The 20031-nt window shown below is 36.4% G+C and overlaps 1 protein-coding gene across 2 annotated transcripts; it reads left to right on the top strand.

Annotated features, from left to right (window-relative positions):
• Positions 1–36: 36 nt before the first annotated feature.
• Positions 37–6491, top strand: LOC139122027 (vacuolar protein-sorting-associated protein 36-like). Of its 2 annotated transcripts, none has more exons than XM_070687394.1 (7): positions 37–125; positions 2560–2828; positions 3324–3380; positions 3722–3841; positions 4503–4616; positions 4822–4945; positions 5219–6491. In XM_070687394.1, the coding sequence occupies exons 2-7, from the start codon at positions 2598–2600 to the stop codon at positions 5722–5724; spliced, it is 1152 nt and encodes a 383-aa protein (XP_070543495.1). In that variant the 5' UTR covers positions 37–125; positions 2560–2597; the 3' UTR covers positions 5725–6491. The 2 variants fall into 2 exon arrangements, with proteins under 2 accessions (XP_070543495.1, XP_070543503.1); XM_070687402.1 differs by lacking the exon at positions 37–125 and adding an exon at positions 603–777.
• The last annotated feature ends 13540 nt before the right edge of the window (positions 6492–20031 follow it).

Genomic DNA, 20031 nt, shown 5'->3' with positions numbered 1-20031 from the left:
CCTCTGTCATATGACCTTCGTCCTAGAGGTAGTATTATGCACATGACGTCATCAATTTGTCATTAGGAGCGTAGCCGTGAAATGGGAGTCCGTGAAATCGGAGATCTCAACGTTGCATAAAACAGGTGCGTGCCACAACGAAATAATGTAATACCTGGGTACATTACTTGTATTCTTTCCTTATATCGGTGCAACCATCATATCAAAATGACTTTATTAGTTCTTGATACATCCAAAAGTTACGTGGCAAAGGCAATCGCGTTTCTACAAGGCAAAAAACAATACTCCCGAGGCAAGCCTACTTCATGGTAAACACTAACGCTTGCAGGATAATTGGGCTACCAACAGTATAACTTAGATTTATTTTCTATTCTGAGTAATCATGATTTATTTTGCATTGACGCGACAAAGAGAAAAGCTTGAAACATTTAGATGTTGGGCCTCTTATTGTCACACAAATTCGCGGCGGGATATAGTCTCTATGCGTTATCTTGAGTAAGTTAATATAAAATGTGTATTTAACTGTTCCCCTACTGACCGATATAGAAATGCAATTAGTAGGGCGGAGGCATAATAATGATATTACGATTGGTGCGAACATTTTCTCTGATCTTTTATGCAATGTCGGATAAGTAGCATGATAAATTTGTAAACACATGTCATTATGCCAGCAAACGATGTGGTGTGATTTTAAATTTGTAATGACAGTTCATTATGACAGCAATGGTCTGGTGCAAATAGTGTTCTACCGTGCTATCAAATAAAGCGATTGATAAGGTACGTCAACAGTACATTATCAATTAACCTCACCTCACTCTGATACCAATATTTCATTGACGACATAGATATGTTCAGTCTTCATTGGTCCCTTCGATAGAAAACTGGTCAAATATATTGTGTTAAGTCTTCAAGTTGAAGAGCAAATGTACCAAGGAAATAATTGAAACTGACAAAATTTTCAGTTCAGGAATATACTTACGCATCTAGTTTTGAACTGTATCTAACGCGTTTACTGAGCGTGGCGTGCGCATTGCGTCATCCTGGTTTCAATGTACTTAACGCAACAAGGCGTCATTAGCATTGGAGATGAAAGGTTCAGAAAATTTGTCACGGCTGTACAGACAATTTCAGTTGAACTCCTAGAGTCATAGGAAATATTACAATTTCCCGATAAAGAAATGTTGAGTGACCAATTTATCAGTGATAATTTTCTGATAAATTTAATTTATTGGGATGTTACTGTTATGATAAGGTGAATTTATGATGATGAATTCTGCAAGGTGAAGACCATTTGTCATATGGTGACTTCACTTCATGAAATCAAGAAACAGAACACTATGTAGTTTTGAAAGAGGTTACAGAAAGTCTTGATCTCTGTATTACCGAGAATAGCGTACCGTATATCGTACCATACCGTATATTTGAACTAACGTTGTGACATGGCAAAAGGTCGCCATGAAAGGGTCATTAGAATATTAAAGTTTTGTAAAAAGACTAATTTCACGGAAAATGCAACTGAGGTTATTCAACCTGACATATAGTATTATCAGTCGTCAGAATTCCTCTTTCACCTTGTTAAGGTAATATGCACCTCGAAAGTGAAAGACTTAAACTTTTGCTCTAACTTTCCTCAAGGAATCTTTCAATCATTCTCTTTCAAAATCAAGAATAAAAATAGGGGGTCACCGTGCAAATTTTGGTACTAGAAAAACAAATAACCTAAGTTTTACCGATATTAGAAATTCAAAATGGCCGCCATCTCTGTGTTAACTCTATGGCGAAAATGAAAATTTTCGAATTTCAAAAAACTAAGCAGGTGAAAATTTTTCTTTCACCAAGAGCTTTAAATGAAACCCCCACATGTGGTATCTCAGAAGAGAATTGTAAAAGTTTGAGGGTCCGAATGTCTGTCCCGAGGTGCGTTCTACCTTAAATCGTCACAATATAACATTTGTAAGTGTTTTTGCATAGGTAATTACTGTATGTACAGAGCTCTGAAATATTTACAAAGCATCTTCGCGTAAAAAATAGTGGCAACAGATACTTTGTACCTAGGGTTCGTTGGCCAGAAATTCATTGCTTATTTCTGGGCCGTAATTAATCATGAAACCCTTACATTATGGATGTTATTGCCTCTTTGTAGCGATGACGTAACAAGTATAAAATCTTTTTAGCGAATCGAACATACCATCTTTGCAGACAATTTGCCGAAAAACTTCGAACGTTTTTATATAATGATGAAATCGGTTATCTATGCATTCTGTTTGTAAACACACAAATACAATACTTTTTTGCTGTTCAGAAAACTTGTTTTAAGAGTTAAAACATATGTTAGCTCTATTGTCTTATGCACTCAGCTTAAATACAAGCTTATTTCTAACAGTGGAATCGATACTCACTTGGACAAATTGCTCCAAGTGACGATGAATTGACATCCGACAAAAATTAACGTCACAATTTAAAAATGTGTCATCAGTCTGTGCACTGCAATTTTCATCAATTTCTATGAATAATTTTCATTATCATCATATTTTGTATATTTCAAATTTATTATCATAGCTTTGAACTGTTAAACCACAACGAACTGCAAATAAAAAATGTCTGAAAGCCGGGAGTATTTGCTCGGGCCTGACGCAGTCACTCATCAAGAATGGCAAACAACGATGACCAATCGAGGAAGGATTCAAAGCTTTGCTAACTGCACTATCGCTGGACTGAGTGTTTGCCAGATGATTCTTGGTGTCTTTTCCGTAGCCTTAGGAGTACTTTCTTTCATTGTCGACTGTGATTTTTCGACCATTGGTACTGGGATATGGTGTGGTGTATTTGTGAGTACAATAAGATTCTTCGTTATTGCAAAACGTGACAGTGTCGAGTTAATATTAGAATGTTATAAATGTACATTTTAAATAACAGCAATTATTTATGTAAATTGCAGTATATTTATCATTACTTTCAATTTTACTTCATTGACAAGGTTTCAGAATTTCGAAAAAACACCGATGAAAAAAATAGTTTTAACTTGACCCACATTCAGTGATATTTCAACAGAATAAAAATACTTTTGATGACATCAATCTCACTATACTTTGACGCTTTGTCTAGCATATCTTCATATTGCATGTATCAATTAATCCGTATGTGACCATCAGTGATCTTTCAATAGAACACATTCTGTGAAAACACAGAAGTTGAAATTGGCCACATTTTCTGATGGTTTTAAATATTCGACGTTGGTGGCACCATACGTTAAGAAGACCCTATATCGCTAAGTATGATTTTGGATCGATACTACACTTTTTACATCCTTTTAATATTTTAAGTTCATGGTGATAGGCATTGTGGGATTGATATCGGCAGTGAAGAAGACCAGTGGACCGGTAAGTTAGTTTGTGATTCTGACGAGTCAAAATTAACCATTAGCAACTTGTGTCGTGACCTAATTTGCTAAAGAAGAGGAAGTCTTTAGATTTAGTTACTCTGTACCTTTTTATGGTCTAAGTTTCTGCGTTCTGCGTTGTCTTATAATATTGTTACTGAAGGACAAGCTACAACTTGCATAATGACTTCCAAGTCTCAAATTTTTCAAATCATTAGAGATTACATTATTTGGATTACTTCCTGGATTGCTCTAAAATGTTACATTTCTACAGTTGTAAGGAAAATCCACCGAAAGTAGCCCTTATTAATCCTTTTCTTGCCTTTTGTTAACCATCCGCAGATTTCAGCTCTATTGGTTCTGTCGATCATATCTGCATCTATGGTTGGAACTGCCCTGCTGGCATCCAGTATAGCGGCGTTATCAATGGAATTAAAATGCGAACACGAATGCAGTGACGTTGTAAGTGAATAAATGAACGCCATGTTGAACTTTGTTTAGTATTTATTCATCTATATTTCATCAATCATCAATACTAAGAATGTACCAAAACTTGACGAGAGAAACTTTTCAACTCACTTGGCAAACTGCCATAAACCTTCAAGTGATACGCATTCCGTCGATGTTAATACCATTAATATATAATATCCGTGATATTTTAGCCGAAAGTAAAAAAAGATGGCTAAAAAGAATGAAAGAGAGGGAACAAGAATAAGACCGCGAAAAAAAACCCTTTGAAATTACGGAATGCACATTTTACGGATACTTAATGATTACCTTTAACATCACAGCTCGTATTTCTGTTTTGTTTGACTCGTTTTGAGTTGCGTTTTATCAGAAGAAATTTTGGATTTACCTTTCTTGTCCGTGAAATTGTGGTAAATTAGTATGTTGATGTCATTTATTTCCAGATTACTGAAATGCTCTAAAGACTAGGCAAAATGCATCTTCTTTTGTGATGACTTGATGTATGTCATTGTTTTCCCCTCTTGTGATTCCATCGTATGGAAGGAAATGCATTTTCCCAAGACACTGTCCGTGCATTTCTCCAAAGCACTGAGTTCCTGGCTCTTGCATAAATGTTAATGAAACCCTTCTGTCGGCTTTTTCTCATACCATACAGACTTGTATTGCAACCAATGCCCTCATCGCCATTGTTGCTGTTATTGAAGTGATTGTTGCTGTCGTCACATCGACTTTCTGTTGTAGAGCTGTCTGCTGTAACAGAAATCAGATCGTGAGTATTTTACAGAATAGAGGGTTGCCGAGTTCCTGTTAAGATTCCAGTTACACGTGCCGGATATTTCATTGAATCGGCCCTCCTTAATACATTAGTTTTACTTTACACTTTAAAGTTTATATGAAGCTGTTTAATATCAAGAATGACAAAAGAAAATTACACTGATATTTATTTAAATAGTGTTTTTTCACCAAATTCTCAGGCAATGTATGACGTTCCAATTGAAGGACAAAGAGTCCGACGCGGAGTCCCAATGCAAGACGTGCGAACAGTTAGCAATCAGAACTCATGGTCACGTGACATTGATCTCGCAACACAATCAAGAGGTAATGAAAAGAAATTCACCTTAAAAGATTATGTATCCGAACGCATTATCCGTGAACGTTTCCCATTAATAAGCTATGTAATGTCTTCATCAAAGGCTCTGGTATAGATCCAATTAAAAAAATTCTTTACGGCATCACATGCCTGTGTATTTCTTTTTATAAGCTTACTTTGCACCTACTTCGAATTGAAGCGTTCGACTATGATGAGAAATTCATTGATGATAGAAGTAAGATATGACAATACATATTTATGAATGTGTAATTCTATATCAGGTCATTACAGCGTGAGCCAGCATTATGTGAATCAACCTTCCTTTGAAGTCCATGGTCAGGAAACTGTTATTCAGAATCAACTGAGGGAAGGGACCCCTTTGCCATTAATGCAGCATCAACACATGGGGCAACAATCGCAACATCATCGCTATCATCTGATGCAGGCAAAGCATCCAAATCAGCAGCAACGATATCAGCATTCGTTCCAAACACAGATGTCGTCTCAGACACCACAGCTGCAGCAGAGGGAGCCATTGGATCGACCTCAAATGCCACTGTACGCACACAGATCGCAGCAGACACAAACGCGAATGCCGCTGCAAACGGCACCACTACAACATCAACTATTGCAGTTCACAGGCCAGAATCCACAACAAAGTGATATAATCGTCGTAGAGGGCGCAACCGCGAACGTCACCAATGACTTGGCATCATCCCCTCCATCATATTATGCTGTTGACACCGATGTAACATCGTCCTTGCTAGAAAACGAGGCATCAGCGTGACGTCATATGCCTTTGATTTGATCACCCGAACGAAAGGCAATCAAATATCGTTTGAAGTACTCATTATTAGGCCTAATGGTGTTTAAATGCTGTGAACTACCAAAGATCTGTATACCAAATGATAAATTTATTCACAAAACGTATTAAATATAAAGATATGAAAGAGAAAACTGTAAAGCTCCCTAGGCCCTATCATCCGAAGACACTGTATCAGGCTCCTCCTCCTTCACTGACGATGCTGATGTTACCAATGTTCAGAAATATACGCATTGCTTTATTTTGTATAATTATTGTGTATTTCAAAGTTGTCATTTTGAAATCAGACCGAAAATTGTGGTTTATTTACCTGTAAAAAGTAATGTTTTTGGAGTATACTGTTGAATAATTTTGGCAGATTTTAATATTTAAAAAAATGAGTTGACAGAAGAGAGTGCAAAATTGTATTTTTGACATTAACTTACCTTCAAGTTGATTTTAATAAGATCAGCATTTCCAAGTTGTGAGCATAAGGTGTTCATAGCTGACGTAGATGTTTTGAAAATCGCGAGGCATGAAAATTTAAGATGATATGTATAGGTGCACGTGACATGTACGTAAAGTGACAATACAGAAATAACTCATAATCCAGATTAATAAGAAATACAAAGCGATTCCTGCATATATCTTGAAAAAAGTAACAGATTAAACAGAGCTCAAATAATTCATACGTGCCACGTACATTGCCCCTGCAATACAAATAAAAAAACATAAAATGTTAAAGTTTTCTACATATGGTTTTCGAGATTTTTCATTGTAGGCATACGTACACATGCATGCATGCATGTATGTATGTATGCATGCATGCATGTATGTATGTATGTATGTATGTATGTATGTATGTATGTATGTATGTATGTATGTATGTATGTATGTATGTATGTATGTATGTATGTATGTATGTATGTATGTATGTATGTATGTATGTATGTATGTATGTATGTATGTATGTATGTGTATGTCTGTATGTCTGTATGTCCGTCTGTATGTATGTATGTATGTATGTATGTATGTATGTATGTATGTATGTATGTATGTATGTATGTATGTATGTATGTATGTATGTATGTATGTATGTATGTATGTATGTATGTATGTATGTATGCATGCATGCATGCATGCATGCATGTATGTATGTCGACCGAATGAGCTTTGATCCATCTCCGGTAAAATTAATTCAATTAATTTTATTTTGATTATACATGTATTTGTAACCACCCCATTCTAATCCAGTACATTTATTTCAGTTATCAAACGCCTATAATTGCACATATATTGCAAGTTTCATAATGCAAAAAAATCATAGTTTCGTCGTAGATTACCAAGCATAGTAAACATTTCCGATAAGGTTTGTGTGCGATCTGTGATAGTGAGCTACGAGCGTGACTGCTTCTGAACTCTACAGCTTGTTGAGGGGTCGCAGTCAGAAAAATATAACAACTTAGCCGGTTATTGAACCACTCTTTATTGAGAGTGGGGATTTCGGGGGGGGGGGGGGGGGGGGGGGCGGTGGTTCTGTCTGTTGCTACTCCACTAGATGACTGACACCGTAGGTTGTGGGTTCGAACCGCATTGAAAACACGTGCACCGTATATGCACTAGTAACAATCCTATTGTATGAAGAACATTTATATCAATAATCAAACTTCTATAAAAAAATAAATTTAATCTTGCTAGTTTTATATTCGTAAGAACTGTTCTGAGTTTCTCATACACTACGCATACCAAGTATAGAAAATCAACATTTTCGATGGACTATGCAGTAAAAATGTTTAGACTAACCGTGAAACCGTGAAAGGAATATGGCATACACAGCGTCATGTTAAACTCTGTTGGCCACTTTGGTAAGTCATTACTTGCGAAGCTGCCCGCTGATACTTTTCCTACAAATTTGTATGCCCTATCAATCCGCGAGAGCGACCCACGTCCAAACAGTGTCCTTAGAAATTGGGGTTGGCCTCTGACCAGAACCCCCAGCACGACATGTCATAAAATGATCGGATTTACTGTAAGCGGAATGAAGGCAGAAAACAATGCACCATATGTTACACTTATCAAGGTATGTCGTTAATTCATCTGATGTCAGACACATAACAATGGCACAGGGCCATAAAATGTGAAGAGGTATCTATACAATCAATCAAAGAGAAAGTGTGAAAGAGATTCTCCTAAAATTGTATCGAAATTTGTATTTCACGTTACTCCCTACATACTAAAAAATTATGGACCGAAGATTTTCGGGATCCAAAACTTTTATCTAAAGTTGTTGTGCCGCTTGGCGCTTGCGTGAGTATGGGCGCAATCTTATACGGGCATAATAGTACTTACCATATCATCTGCTTCAAGAGGGCCTTCTCTTTTGTATTTCTTATAAATTCGATAGCTAGGTTGTTGATTTCAGGCAGCAAAGTCATATAGCCTTTCTATTGATTTCCACGGCCAAGCCTCACTTTGGGGCCATTAAACCTGTCTTATATGATTGTTTTTGGTAAGACAATGATTCTGCGTTAATGAAAGACATTTTGTATTTTTACGTCACGTTTTTAATAATTTCCATTCTCAATGAACATTTCAAATAAGGCACATTGAACTAGAAGTACCTTACTTTAAAGGTTGTTACTGACAGCTGACTAGTAATTTGCATATTCAATGAACTTTTCAAAATTAGTGATGACTCAATGGACTTGACCACGCTTGATCAAAGTAATACGTAAATTGATGACAAAGTTATGTGACAGTATGACGGCATTCTGCATTATCGCATTAGCTTATTCATTATTTGCATATTTTATGGGCTTTCACAGATTGGCATTAAAGCAAGTTGCAATTTCATGTGGTGATACAATGACAGAGAGCTAAGAACTAGTATTTGATTCAGTTTATTTTATTGTTTTTGAATTGATCTATTGTGAATACTATTCATGATATTGATCATCAAATTTCAATTAAGTTCAGAACTTGTTTCACAAGTTTCAGGCAATACATACTGAAACACGACAGCATTTTATGCTCATATATCACACTCTATCGTGTGCATCGAGGAAACTTTACCTAAACAGAACACAGTACAAATGTTTTCCCCTGAAAAACATTACGTCGTCTAGAGTATTTTCGAAAGCAATTTTGTGTAATACGAGCTACCCTGGTTAATTTTCAGATTACCCGTATATTTCGGTGCCTTTTTTAGCAGTTTATCAGCAAAAAAACAGAAAAAGTCGTAAATCTGTAATTAATGCTTGAAAACTGACAACGTTATGGGGAGATGTAGAATTACTCAGTTGTCAATTTGTTCGACTCTGTAGACACTACCAGCATGTATTACCAACAAAGGTTTTAATATAACATATTCGGGAAATAAGAACATCACAAATAGCCAAATTATTATCCAGGACCTCCGTTCATAGGTTTCCAACATTCGTATATACCGTTTTTCACTTTTCATTCTACTGATGTCAACAAACGTTCTCCAGTGATTGTCTGGATTATTTTATCATACAGATAGTACATTTTCTTTTGTTTGCCTTGCGATGGTATTTTAGTCACACAGCGCATGCTTACTGAGTAGTCGCCCTATTCGATTTAAGCCTCATTTTTAGCCACTACAATGTCTCGAGAAAGCATTAATATCAACAGACCTTAACTCTTTCAGGCCTGACTTTCTGAAAACTAACTGCAGCCACACCATATATAAAGTTTTAGTCCTGAAAGAGTTTTACTGTCACTCTAACAGATATACCAAGCCCCAAGTAGCCTATACGCGGTCAGTCATGGCTTAGACAAAGTAAATGCCGTTCTTCAATAACAAAAATCAAACAAACAAACACCACGATTGTTGAGACTCGGAGGGAAAACGCCGCTTTTATTTATACTTGTTTGATATATTTTTTAAAGAAAAACGTGTGCAAACAAAATTTCGTGTAATATTTTTGTAAAATTTAACAACATTTTGCGTTTACATATCGGTAAGAATTTTCAGCGTTTTAGTAAACATTGGCATGTGCTTTCTGACCGACAGAAACTCTTCTTACTTTTCAGCATTTGAACTTTGAACTTTAGGTGAATGAGACAGGATGTTTGATCAGAACAGTTTATGCAAACATGTACGTGGCCACCGCGTCGCACGGAATATGACATTCGCAACTGTTACTCTGTACTAGTAAATAACAATATGAAAACGGGTATCTTGTTTACGATTGACGGAAGCGATGTGTAGAAAAAGAGTTACTGCCGTGTGGTCTTTGGCAGACACTGCAAATATTTGGGCGAAAAAACCAGAATGAGTGGACAGATATCTGTATGTTGCCTTGCTTACTTTTGTTGGTACATCATCAAAATTATTAGAAAACGTATTTTTAACTATATATAATAGGCCGAAATTTATATTTTTACACGCAGGATATTTGCGGCTGGCCCTTCAAACAAGTTACTCATCTGTCGAACTTTATACTAACATGTACAGTGTGTTGGACGGAGTTCACCTCGGTTTAAACACAATTTCTATATATTAAAATAGCTGCCCAAATATGGGGTTATAACTTAAAGGAATACAGAGCCACACGCTGACCAATAATATTTAAGAATGAGCAAGGGTTAGAGAAAACCAAGCGAAAATCTTACAGGCAAGGCGGAGGCGTGCACGTCAATTTTGGATTCCTTTCGCCAGATTTCCATTAACAAACAATGATGGTCAAGGCGGATACTTTTCTTCCATTTATAAGAAGAACGAGTCAAAGAAAATCACACTTCGCAGACAACATTAGTGTGCGAGAGACCGGCTTGCACTGAAACATTAGCCGTCAAGTGAAATATAGGACTCGTTAACTCACAGTATGTAAAAGAATGGTACACGCTTGGTAATACTCAAATCCGCCAACCCAGGATGTCTATTCATTTATGCTGGTCATGGAAATTTTTTTCCCGACTCAAAGAGTTATACCTGATTGGTCGATAGTCACTATTTGCAGCAACGTAGGGAGTCTTTTTGTATTATTCAATTACAAAGGTAAGATTAAGCCAACCAATTCGATAACAGCTTCCGAGATGCTGCACATTTGCCCAAAAATCTAGATACTGTCAAGTCTGCCCCTTTCTCTCAAAATTGTTCAAACGTAATCAAGTCATTGACTCCATTGGTATACATATAATTTTCAGACAGTCCTGTTCGCTATGGTATCGGAATTACTATTCGTCGACCGTTTTTTGGTTTTTATGTTAAAATTTTAAGTAATTCGGTACTTTTTAAGAACATCATTCAAATTGACCGCAGTTCATTTTATCGTATAACATGCCATTCACGAAGAAAATTGAATGACTTTCAAGTTTAGAAAATTGCTCTTCTCTTCTTGACTGATTATTTTCCATTTTGTCATGTTGTATATCATTCAGTTCCAGTTATTTTTTTAATTGTAAATATGTGTTGCCGTCCTCCAAAGCATACCAACTCAAACCAGATGCCATAGTAAATGGAAATAATAACGATTCGAGTCATTACATATATGTTTAGGCTGTTAATCCCTTTATCATGGACTATACAGTAAAAAAAGACTTACCGTGAAACCGTGAAAGGAATATGGCATACACGGGGTCATGTTAAACTCTGTTGGCCACTTTGGCAAGTCATTACTTGCGAAGCTGCCCGCTGATACTTTTCCTACAAATTTGTATGCCGTATCAATCCGCGAGAGCGACCCATGTCCAAACAGTGTCCTTAGAAATTGGGGTTGGCCTCTGACCAGGGTCCCCAGCACGAAATGTTATAAAATGATCGAATTTACTGTATTATTATTATTATTATTATTATTATTATTATTATTATTATTATTATTATTATTACAAGTTTAGGGGCTATAAGTACTATATAGAAATCTAATAACAGTTCATTGAAGCTGTGCGAATTCTGAAAAGAGGAGTTCGAATGCAGGCCCATCGTGGCAGTCGTTGGCGCGCACAAAACAAGGCACAGCGACTGGGAGAGTCTATGCCAGTGTATTTGCTGCACATATACCTTCACGCATGTGCATTTGTTTGCCAGTGTAGTCTGCCAATATGAGCATGCGCAATTGAGTTACCTGCCTGTGAATGTGTAGTCTGTACACTACGTCTCGTGCTATAATCTTGTCGTTGAGCTTTGCATGTTGACAGAAACTGGAATTACTGCTGAGAATACTTTTCAGGACATCACAAGTGAGTCCCTAAGGTAACAAGTAGGACGTTTAGGAAATCCTTTCAGAAAGTTCACGCCACCTGTGGCCATTTTTTGGAGTGTAGGCTTATACGTACCTGCAGCGACGGTATACAGTATTTCTACTGTACATATTGTCAGATAATATGCTGTGGAATTTTGCGTTTCACGTCGTTCAATCACTCAGATTGAAATGCCGGCCTTCTCCAAACTTTGAAAAAATCAGGGTGACAGACTTTGGAATGCTAACTCTTGTATAACAATGACGTAATTTAATGAGAAGACATTTGTATTCGAGCTCGGCAACATTTTTTGATTTGAGAACTCACATTATGGCGGATTCACTGAAACAGTGAGTATTCAACAACTTTTTCCTATGTCCATGTAGCACTTGTGCAAAAATAAGCGAGTCCACAGGCCTTTGGTGAATCAATAAATGCGCTTTTCACCAAGCTGAAAGGTTGAAAGATGCGTCCGTCACTTTGGGACGAGCTAGATAAATGCAGTCAAACCCAGCTGGGCATACAAATTTGCCATAGTATGACTTTGTTCTGGAGACGACCGGCCGTGCGGTGGAACTTTGCAACAAAGTTTCCATATCTGAACTGACGTACTTGAATGACAGGCACAGGAAACGATGGCCAATAAAAATGCATTCTCGTTGCATTTTGATAATAATGTATCAATCACAATGACACGGAAATTATGCCTCCTCCCAACAGAAGGGCCATGGTCTATTTTTAGCCCTACTACAGTATGTCTCAGTGCTGAAAAGGCCATGTTGTTGTCATGTTGTCATGGCGACTTTTATAGATCACAAAACTTTTGAGTCCCACTGTCGTCCATTACACCTGTTTCCTTGGGCATTAAAGGTGTGCCAGTATACACATCAAAAGACTAGAAAATTCACTTCATGGGCAGAACCTTGTAAAATAGCCCTTTCTTGTCTGGTTAACGAAAAAAGATATCCCTGATCTAAAATATGCATGGGCTACTAGCCAGTGTCACCGGGCTACCAACTTCAGAATATGCTTGCCCAAGTGGACTATCAGGGGAAAAAAGTTAATTTCGAGCCCTTGGCAATATTAAACGTAAAACATTTAACTTGTAATATTTCCCCTAGTCTTGGCCTGCTGGGTTTAACAAAATGTTGAAAGGTATACAAGGACCATGTTCAAATTTAGTCATTGCTACCATGGAAAGGGGAGATCTAGCTAACCATCAGAAGGATAGAGTTTATGGAGTCACGCCAGGTCACACAAAAAATAATGCACCACTACATGGCCATAATTTTACTTTAGTTAAACAATCAGAAATAATTTGTCTTCATTATTCTTCCTGGAATGAGGCAAATAAATCAAAATAAATTATTATAAAATGAACATTATTATACGTCGTTAATTATAAATCCATCAAATAAATAAGTACCAGTGAAGTATGTTTCAAATAAAACAAAAAAAAACTGTGCGCTACTGCTACTGCTTCTGATAAATAATGGTACATTGGGTGATAAGGGAAATTTGGTTCATAAAATTAATTTGAGATGCAAGTAGAATTAATTTTAGCACATAAAATTAATTTGAATGTATAATAAGTTGGTACTATACTATATAACACTTATTTGGGATGACTGCATGAAACAAAATTAAAAATGCTTGAAAAATTATTTCTGGTCTATATAAAATCACGGGTATAAAATCGGAAAATAATTTTGACAAGAATGGCCCCAATGTACATTATCTTTATTATTCTTCCTAGAATGAAGGCAAAGAAATTACAATTTTTATTATTATTATTATAGAACAAACGTTAAACGTTGTTACTTAGAAATCCATAAAATAAATAAAAAACAGTGAATTATGTTTTAACATAGACCCTCTCAAGGGTCTATTGTTTTAAATAAAAAAGCTGTGGTTCCCAAATAGGTTACCATGGCAACATATTAACAAAAATGAACATGGGGTTCATGCTGTGATAAATACACTTAGGAGAGCATTTGCATAGTTACTGGGATTACTTTTAATGGAATTTGAAAAAAATTGAAATTTTAAAACGCAAATAGGTTACTATGGAAACACAGGGCAGTAAAATGGATATCATATTTTGTCTTTCTAACCTAAAATAACCCTTTGGTATAATATTTCTGTTGATTAATGGATTTTTTCACTGGATATTTGGTCTTTCTTACCCAAAATATCCCTTTGATGAAACACATTCTGTTGATTTCTGGATTTTAGGTGGAATCTTTGAAAAACTGGCAATTTTACTCCTGAATGATTGCTTTGGAAACATGTCACATAAAAATGATTGTGACTTTTTTTTGGTGTGCTAACCAGAAAAACCCTTATTATCAATTTTTTACATCAATCAATAGTTCTTTAATAGGAATTAGGGACAAAGTAACATTTTCAATCACCAACTGGTTACCATGGCAACTCGAAGCATGAAAATAAGTCTGTTGTTTTGAGTTGTCTGACCCGAACTCCCCCACTAGATAATTTTCATAACAATCAAAGTATCTTTTCATGGGATATTAGAAAAACTGGAATTTTCAACCCCTAAAATGGTTACCATGGAAACATGGGGCAGTGAAATAGATACCATATTTGGTCTTTTCGAACTAAAATACCCTTCGGGTGAAATTTTCATGGACATTGAACCTATTATTATTTGCGTTATTACTTATACAAGTGTAGGGGCTATAAGTATTATATAGAAATCTAAAAACAGTTCATTGAAGCTGTGGGACTTCTGAAAAAAGGTGTTGTTACTCCAGAATGGTTGCCATGGAAACATCTCACATTAAAATGAGTGTGATTTCATTGGTGTACTAACCAGAAAACCCCTTATTATCAATTATTTAAATCAAATAATAGTTCTTTAATAGGAATAAGAGAAAAAGTAACATTTTCAATCCCAAAATAGTTACTATGGCAACTCGAAACATTAAAATGAGTCTGGCATTTGTGTTCTCTGACCCGAACTTCCCCACTAGATAATTTTCATATCAATCAAAGTAACTTTTCATGGGATATTAGAAAAACTGAAATTTTCAACACCTAAAATGGTTACCATGGAAACATGGGGCAGTGAAATCGATATCATATTTGGTCTTTTCGACCCAAAATACCCTTATGTTGAAATTTTCACGGAAATTGAACCTGTTATTATTTCTATATAATACTTTATTAATTATTAATTATTAGACTTTATTTAAATTCGATAAACTGTTGAGCCTGAGGCTCTTCTCCCCGTCGAGTATAACAACATTTACAGTATTTACATTAAAAATAATTCAGGAAGAAAACTTTATACTGAAAAAAATGTATAAACGCTGCAAGTAAAAACAAATCTAAAAAAGATTAAAAAATTACATAAAAGTAAGATTATCCCATCTATTTAAAAAAAATGGCACTTGCAAATTCTTTTGAATGATAGAAGAAAAAGATGGATTTGATCTCTCCGGGCAAAGTATTCCATATTTTAACCCCGTTGTACATAAAATGTCTTTTGAAAAATTGGGTTCTATGCACTGGAATATACAGATCTTCTCTGTTTGCAGACCTTGTGTTACGTCCTGGATCTGCTATACACCTCTAAAAACGTTAAGATAATCAGAAGCAAGGTTATTCAGAACTTTGTACATAAAACTGATTCATTGTATGAAACTCTTTCACGAATTGGCAACTACCTTAAGGATTTAAATAAAACACTAGAAAGCATTTGCAAGCAAAAGCGAAGTTCCAGAGACCAGAGCAGTGGAAGAAACAAGAGAATGTGTGACAAAGATAGGTGCAGAAATGAAAGAGTGCTTTGGATTTTAATATTTAGGGCTGATAGCAGTATTAAAACACCATAATACAACTAAAAGCAAGGCAGTCCGGGGAATTACAGTACACAGATTACAAATGCCTACATGTACGGTAAAAACGCAACAGATACATACGGGGCGACAACACACGGAAATGTTTATCAGACGACATTCTCGCGAGCCAGAGCTGCAATAATTTTCGCTCCGCTGACCTACGCAAAAATCAATCGCTTGACGGGTAGCGCTGAGTTGTTGCCGTAAAGAGGCGTGTGATTTACGACGATGATCAGACGAGAGGAAACATCGGACCTAGGCCGTTGAAATTGAGCCACATGCATTTTCATTTGATTAAAGCACAGACTAAAACAATTTTCATTGCTATATGTCGCTGTTTTCATAAGATACTGACCGTTTGATCTTGGAAAGTTGAGTTGCTTTTACGTGCAGCCAACGCATGCTGGTGCGTGACAGACAGTATAGTACGTTCACAATGAATGCCTAGCTCTGCATGGCAGGGCTGTGTGTTACCGGCGTTAAACGGCCTCCCACCACAGCCCCGCAGACTGATATAGGAAAAACCGCTGGTGGCTCCTCAGAAATACGGCGGGCAGTTTCTCCGCCAAAACAGCCGATTTTGAGTCCAAATTTTGCAATGATCATCGTTTTCGAGCACACCCACCTCGCCTAGGTACACGATGTGCCCAGCCGCGCTTGTAAATTTGCGGAAACCCTACTTTTCTCTCTCTGTGCGAGCGAAGCGATCGTACCGCCGCCATTGTTATTCATTAGCATTCGGGCGAAACAGTATAGCGCCACGTACGGCGAGTATTTAGAGAAAAATAAAATCAAAAAGCAACAAAAACAAAGCGAAAGAAAGCTAGAATTATCAATAACTGAACGCAAAATGATAGTTCAGCAATGCCAAATAAAAAAAAATAAATAAACAAACAAACAAGAATGCCCGTAAAACCCGTCCGAGCTGAGCGATGACGTCTTAAGCGTGTCGCAATGCATTCTGGGTAATTAAGGTAAAATTTGTCCGTAGCATGTTCTATGGTAGTAATACCGGAAATAGAGAAAGAAAGAAAGAAAGAAGGAAAGTGAGCAAAAACTAACAGTTCCAGAGCTGGTCTCTGGAACTAATAACTTGGAGTATAAAAGTCTTGATCAAAAATCACTCTAGCAACAGATTTCTGCTGTCTTTCTATACGAGATAAAAGAGTGGTTGAACTATGACCCCATATGTTCGAACAATAATCAAAATGAGGTAAAATGAAACAATTATAAAACGTCAACATTGCATTTTTAGTTAAGAATGATCTTATACGCTTTAACTGTAAAATCTTACAAGCAACTTTACTGCACACTTTACTGACATGTTTATCCCAGGTCAAAGTATCATCAATTGACAGACCTAAAAGTTTTCTTGTCTAACACATTCAACAGCTTTTATACATTTGTCTGTTCTAGATTTTTTCTGGGAGGTTCCAATGACCATCACCTTGGTCTTTTCTGTATTTATACACATGTTATTATTACAACACAAGCTCAAAATGGATGTCATGTCACCATTGAGCTTAGTTTCAAGTTCTTGGATATTGTGGCCCACCGCCTGTGCCGCTGTGTCGTCAGCTTCAAGAGGGCCTTCTCTTTTGTATTTCTTATAAATTCGATAGCTAGGTTGTTGATTTCAGGCAGCAAAGTCATATAGCCTTTCTATTGATTTCCACGGCCAAGCCTCACTTTGGGGCCATTAAACCTGTCTTATATGATTGTTTTTGGTAAGACAATGATTCTGCGTTAATGAAAGACATTTTGTATTTTTACGTCACGTTTTTAATAATTTCCATTCTCAAGGAACATTTCAAATAAGGCACATTGAACTAGAAGTACCTTACTTTAAAGGTTGTTACAGACAGCTGACTAGTAATTTGCATATTCAATGAACTTTTCAAAATTAGTGATGACTCAATGGACTTGACCACGCGTAAATTGATGACAAAGTTATGTGACAGTATGACGGCATTCTGCATTATCGCATTAGCTTATTCATTATTTGCATATTTAATGGGCTTCCACAGATTGGCATTAAAGCAAGTTGCAATTTCATGTGGTGATACAATGACAGAGAGCTAAGAACTAGTATTTGATTCAGTTTATTTCATAGTTTTTGAATTAATCTATGGTGAATACTGTTCATGATATTGATCATCAAATTTCAATTAAGTTCAGAACTTGTTTCACAAGTTTCAGGCAATACATACTGAAACACGAGAGCATTTTATGCTCATATATCACACTCTGTCGTTTGCATCGAGGAAATATTACCTAAACAGAACACAGTACAAATGTTTTCCCCTGAAAAACATGACAATGTCTAGAGTACTCTGGAAAGCAATTTTGTGTAATACGAGTTACCCTGGTTAATTTTCAGATTACCCGTATATTTCGGTGCCTTTTTTAGCAGTAGTCCTTGAAAACTGACAACGTTATGGGGAGATGTAGCGGTACTCGATTGTCAATTTGTTCGACTCTGTAGACACTACCAGCATGTATTACCAACAAAGTTTTAATATAACATATTCGGAAAATAAGAACATCACAAATAGCCAAATTATTATCCAGGACCTCCGTTTATAGGTTTCCAACATTCGTATATACCGTTTTTCACTTTTCATTCTACTGATGTCAACAAACGTCCTCCAGTGATTGTCTGGATTATTTTATCATACAGATAGTACATTTTCTTTTGTTTGCCTTGCGATGGTATTTTAGTCACACAGCGCATGCTTACTGAGTAGTCGCCCTATTCGATTTAAGCCTCATTTTTAGCCACTACAATGTCTCGAGAAAGCATTAATATCAACAGACCTTAACTCTTTCAGGCCTGACTTTCTGAAAACTAACTGCAGCCACACCATATATAAATTTTTAGTCCTGAAAGAGTTTTACTGTCACTCTAACAGAGATACCAAGCCCCAAGTATCCTATACGCGGTAAGTCATGGTTTAGACAAAGTAAATGCCATACTTCAATAACAAAAATCAAACAAACACCACGATTGTTGAGACTCGGAGGGAATACGCCGCTTTTATTTATACTTGTTTGATATATTTTTTAAAGAAAAACGTTTGAAAACAAAATTTCGTGTAATATTTTTGTAAAATTTAACAACATTGTGTGTTTACATATCGGTAAGAATCTTCAGCGTTTTAGTAAACATTGGCATGTGCTTTCTGACCGACAGAAACTCTTCTTACTTTTCAGCATTTGAACTTTGAACTTTAGGTGAATGAGACAGGATGTTTGATCAGAACAGTTTATGCAAACATGTACGTGGCCACCGCGTCGCACGGAATATGACATTCGCAACTGTTACTCTGTACTAGAAAATAACAATATGAAAACGGATATCTTGTTTACGATTGACGGAAGCGATATGTAAAAAAGAGTTACTGCCGAATGGTCTTTGGCAGACACTGCAAATATTTGAGCGAAAAAACCCCGAATGAGTGCACAGATATCTGTATGTTGCCCTGCTTACTTATTGTTGGTACATCATCAAAATTATTAGAAAACGTATTTTTAACTATATATAATAGGTTCACGTTCATTGCTAGGTAAAAGCTGAAATTTATATTTTTACACGCAGGATATTTGCGGCTGGCCCTTCAAACAAGTTACTCATCTGTCGAACTTTATACTAACATGTACAGTGTGTTGGACGGAGTTCACCTCGGTTTAAACACAATTTCTATATATTAAAATAGCTGCCCAAATATGGGGTTATAACTTAAAGGAATACAGAGCCACACGCTGACCAATAATATTAAGAATGAGCAAGCGTTAGAGAAAACTACGTCAAAATCTTACAGGCAGGTCGGAGGCGGGCACATCAATTTAGGCTTCCTTTCAGCAGATTTCCATTAACAAACGATGATGGTCATGGCGGATACTTTTACTCCATTTATCATACGAACAAGTCGAAGAAAATCGCGCTTCGCAGACAACATTAGTGTGCGAGAGACCAGCTTGCACGGAAACATGGGTGGTCAAGTAAAATAAATATAGGACTCATTGATGCACAGTGTTTAGGAGCATTATAGTCACTTGGTCATACTCAAATCCGCCAATCTGGGTTGTCTATTCATTTATGCGTAGTCATGAAAATTATCTGCTGATGTGCAGCTGACTCAAAAATATCTGACTGGTCGATAGTCACTATTTACGGCAACTTAGGGAGTGTTTTGTATAATTCAGTTATGACGGTAAGATTCAG

Source organism: Ptychodera flava, chromosome 2, assembly GCF_041260155.1.
Source record: "Ptychodera flava strain L36383 chromosome 2, AS_Pfla_20210202, whole genome shotgun sequence".
Taxonomy (NCBI): domain Eukaryota; kingdom Metazoa; phylum Hemichordata; class Enteropneusta; family Ptychoderidae; genus Ptychodera; species Ptychodera flava.
The sequence above is the reverse complement of the archived record's forward strand: the minus strand, read 5'-3'. Positions and strand labels throughout refer to the sequence as shown.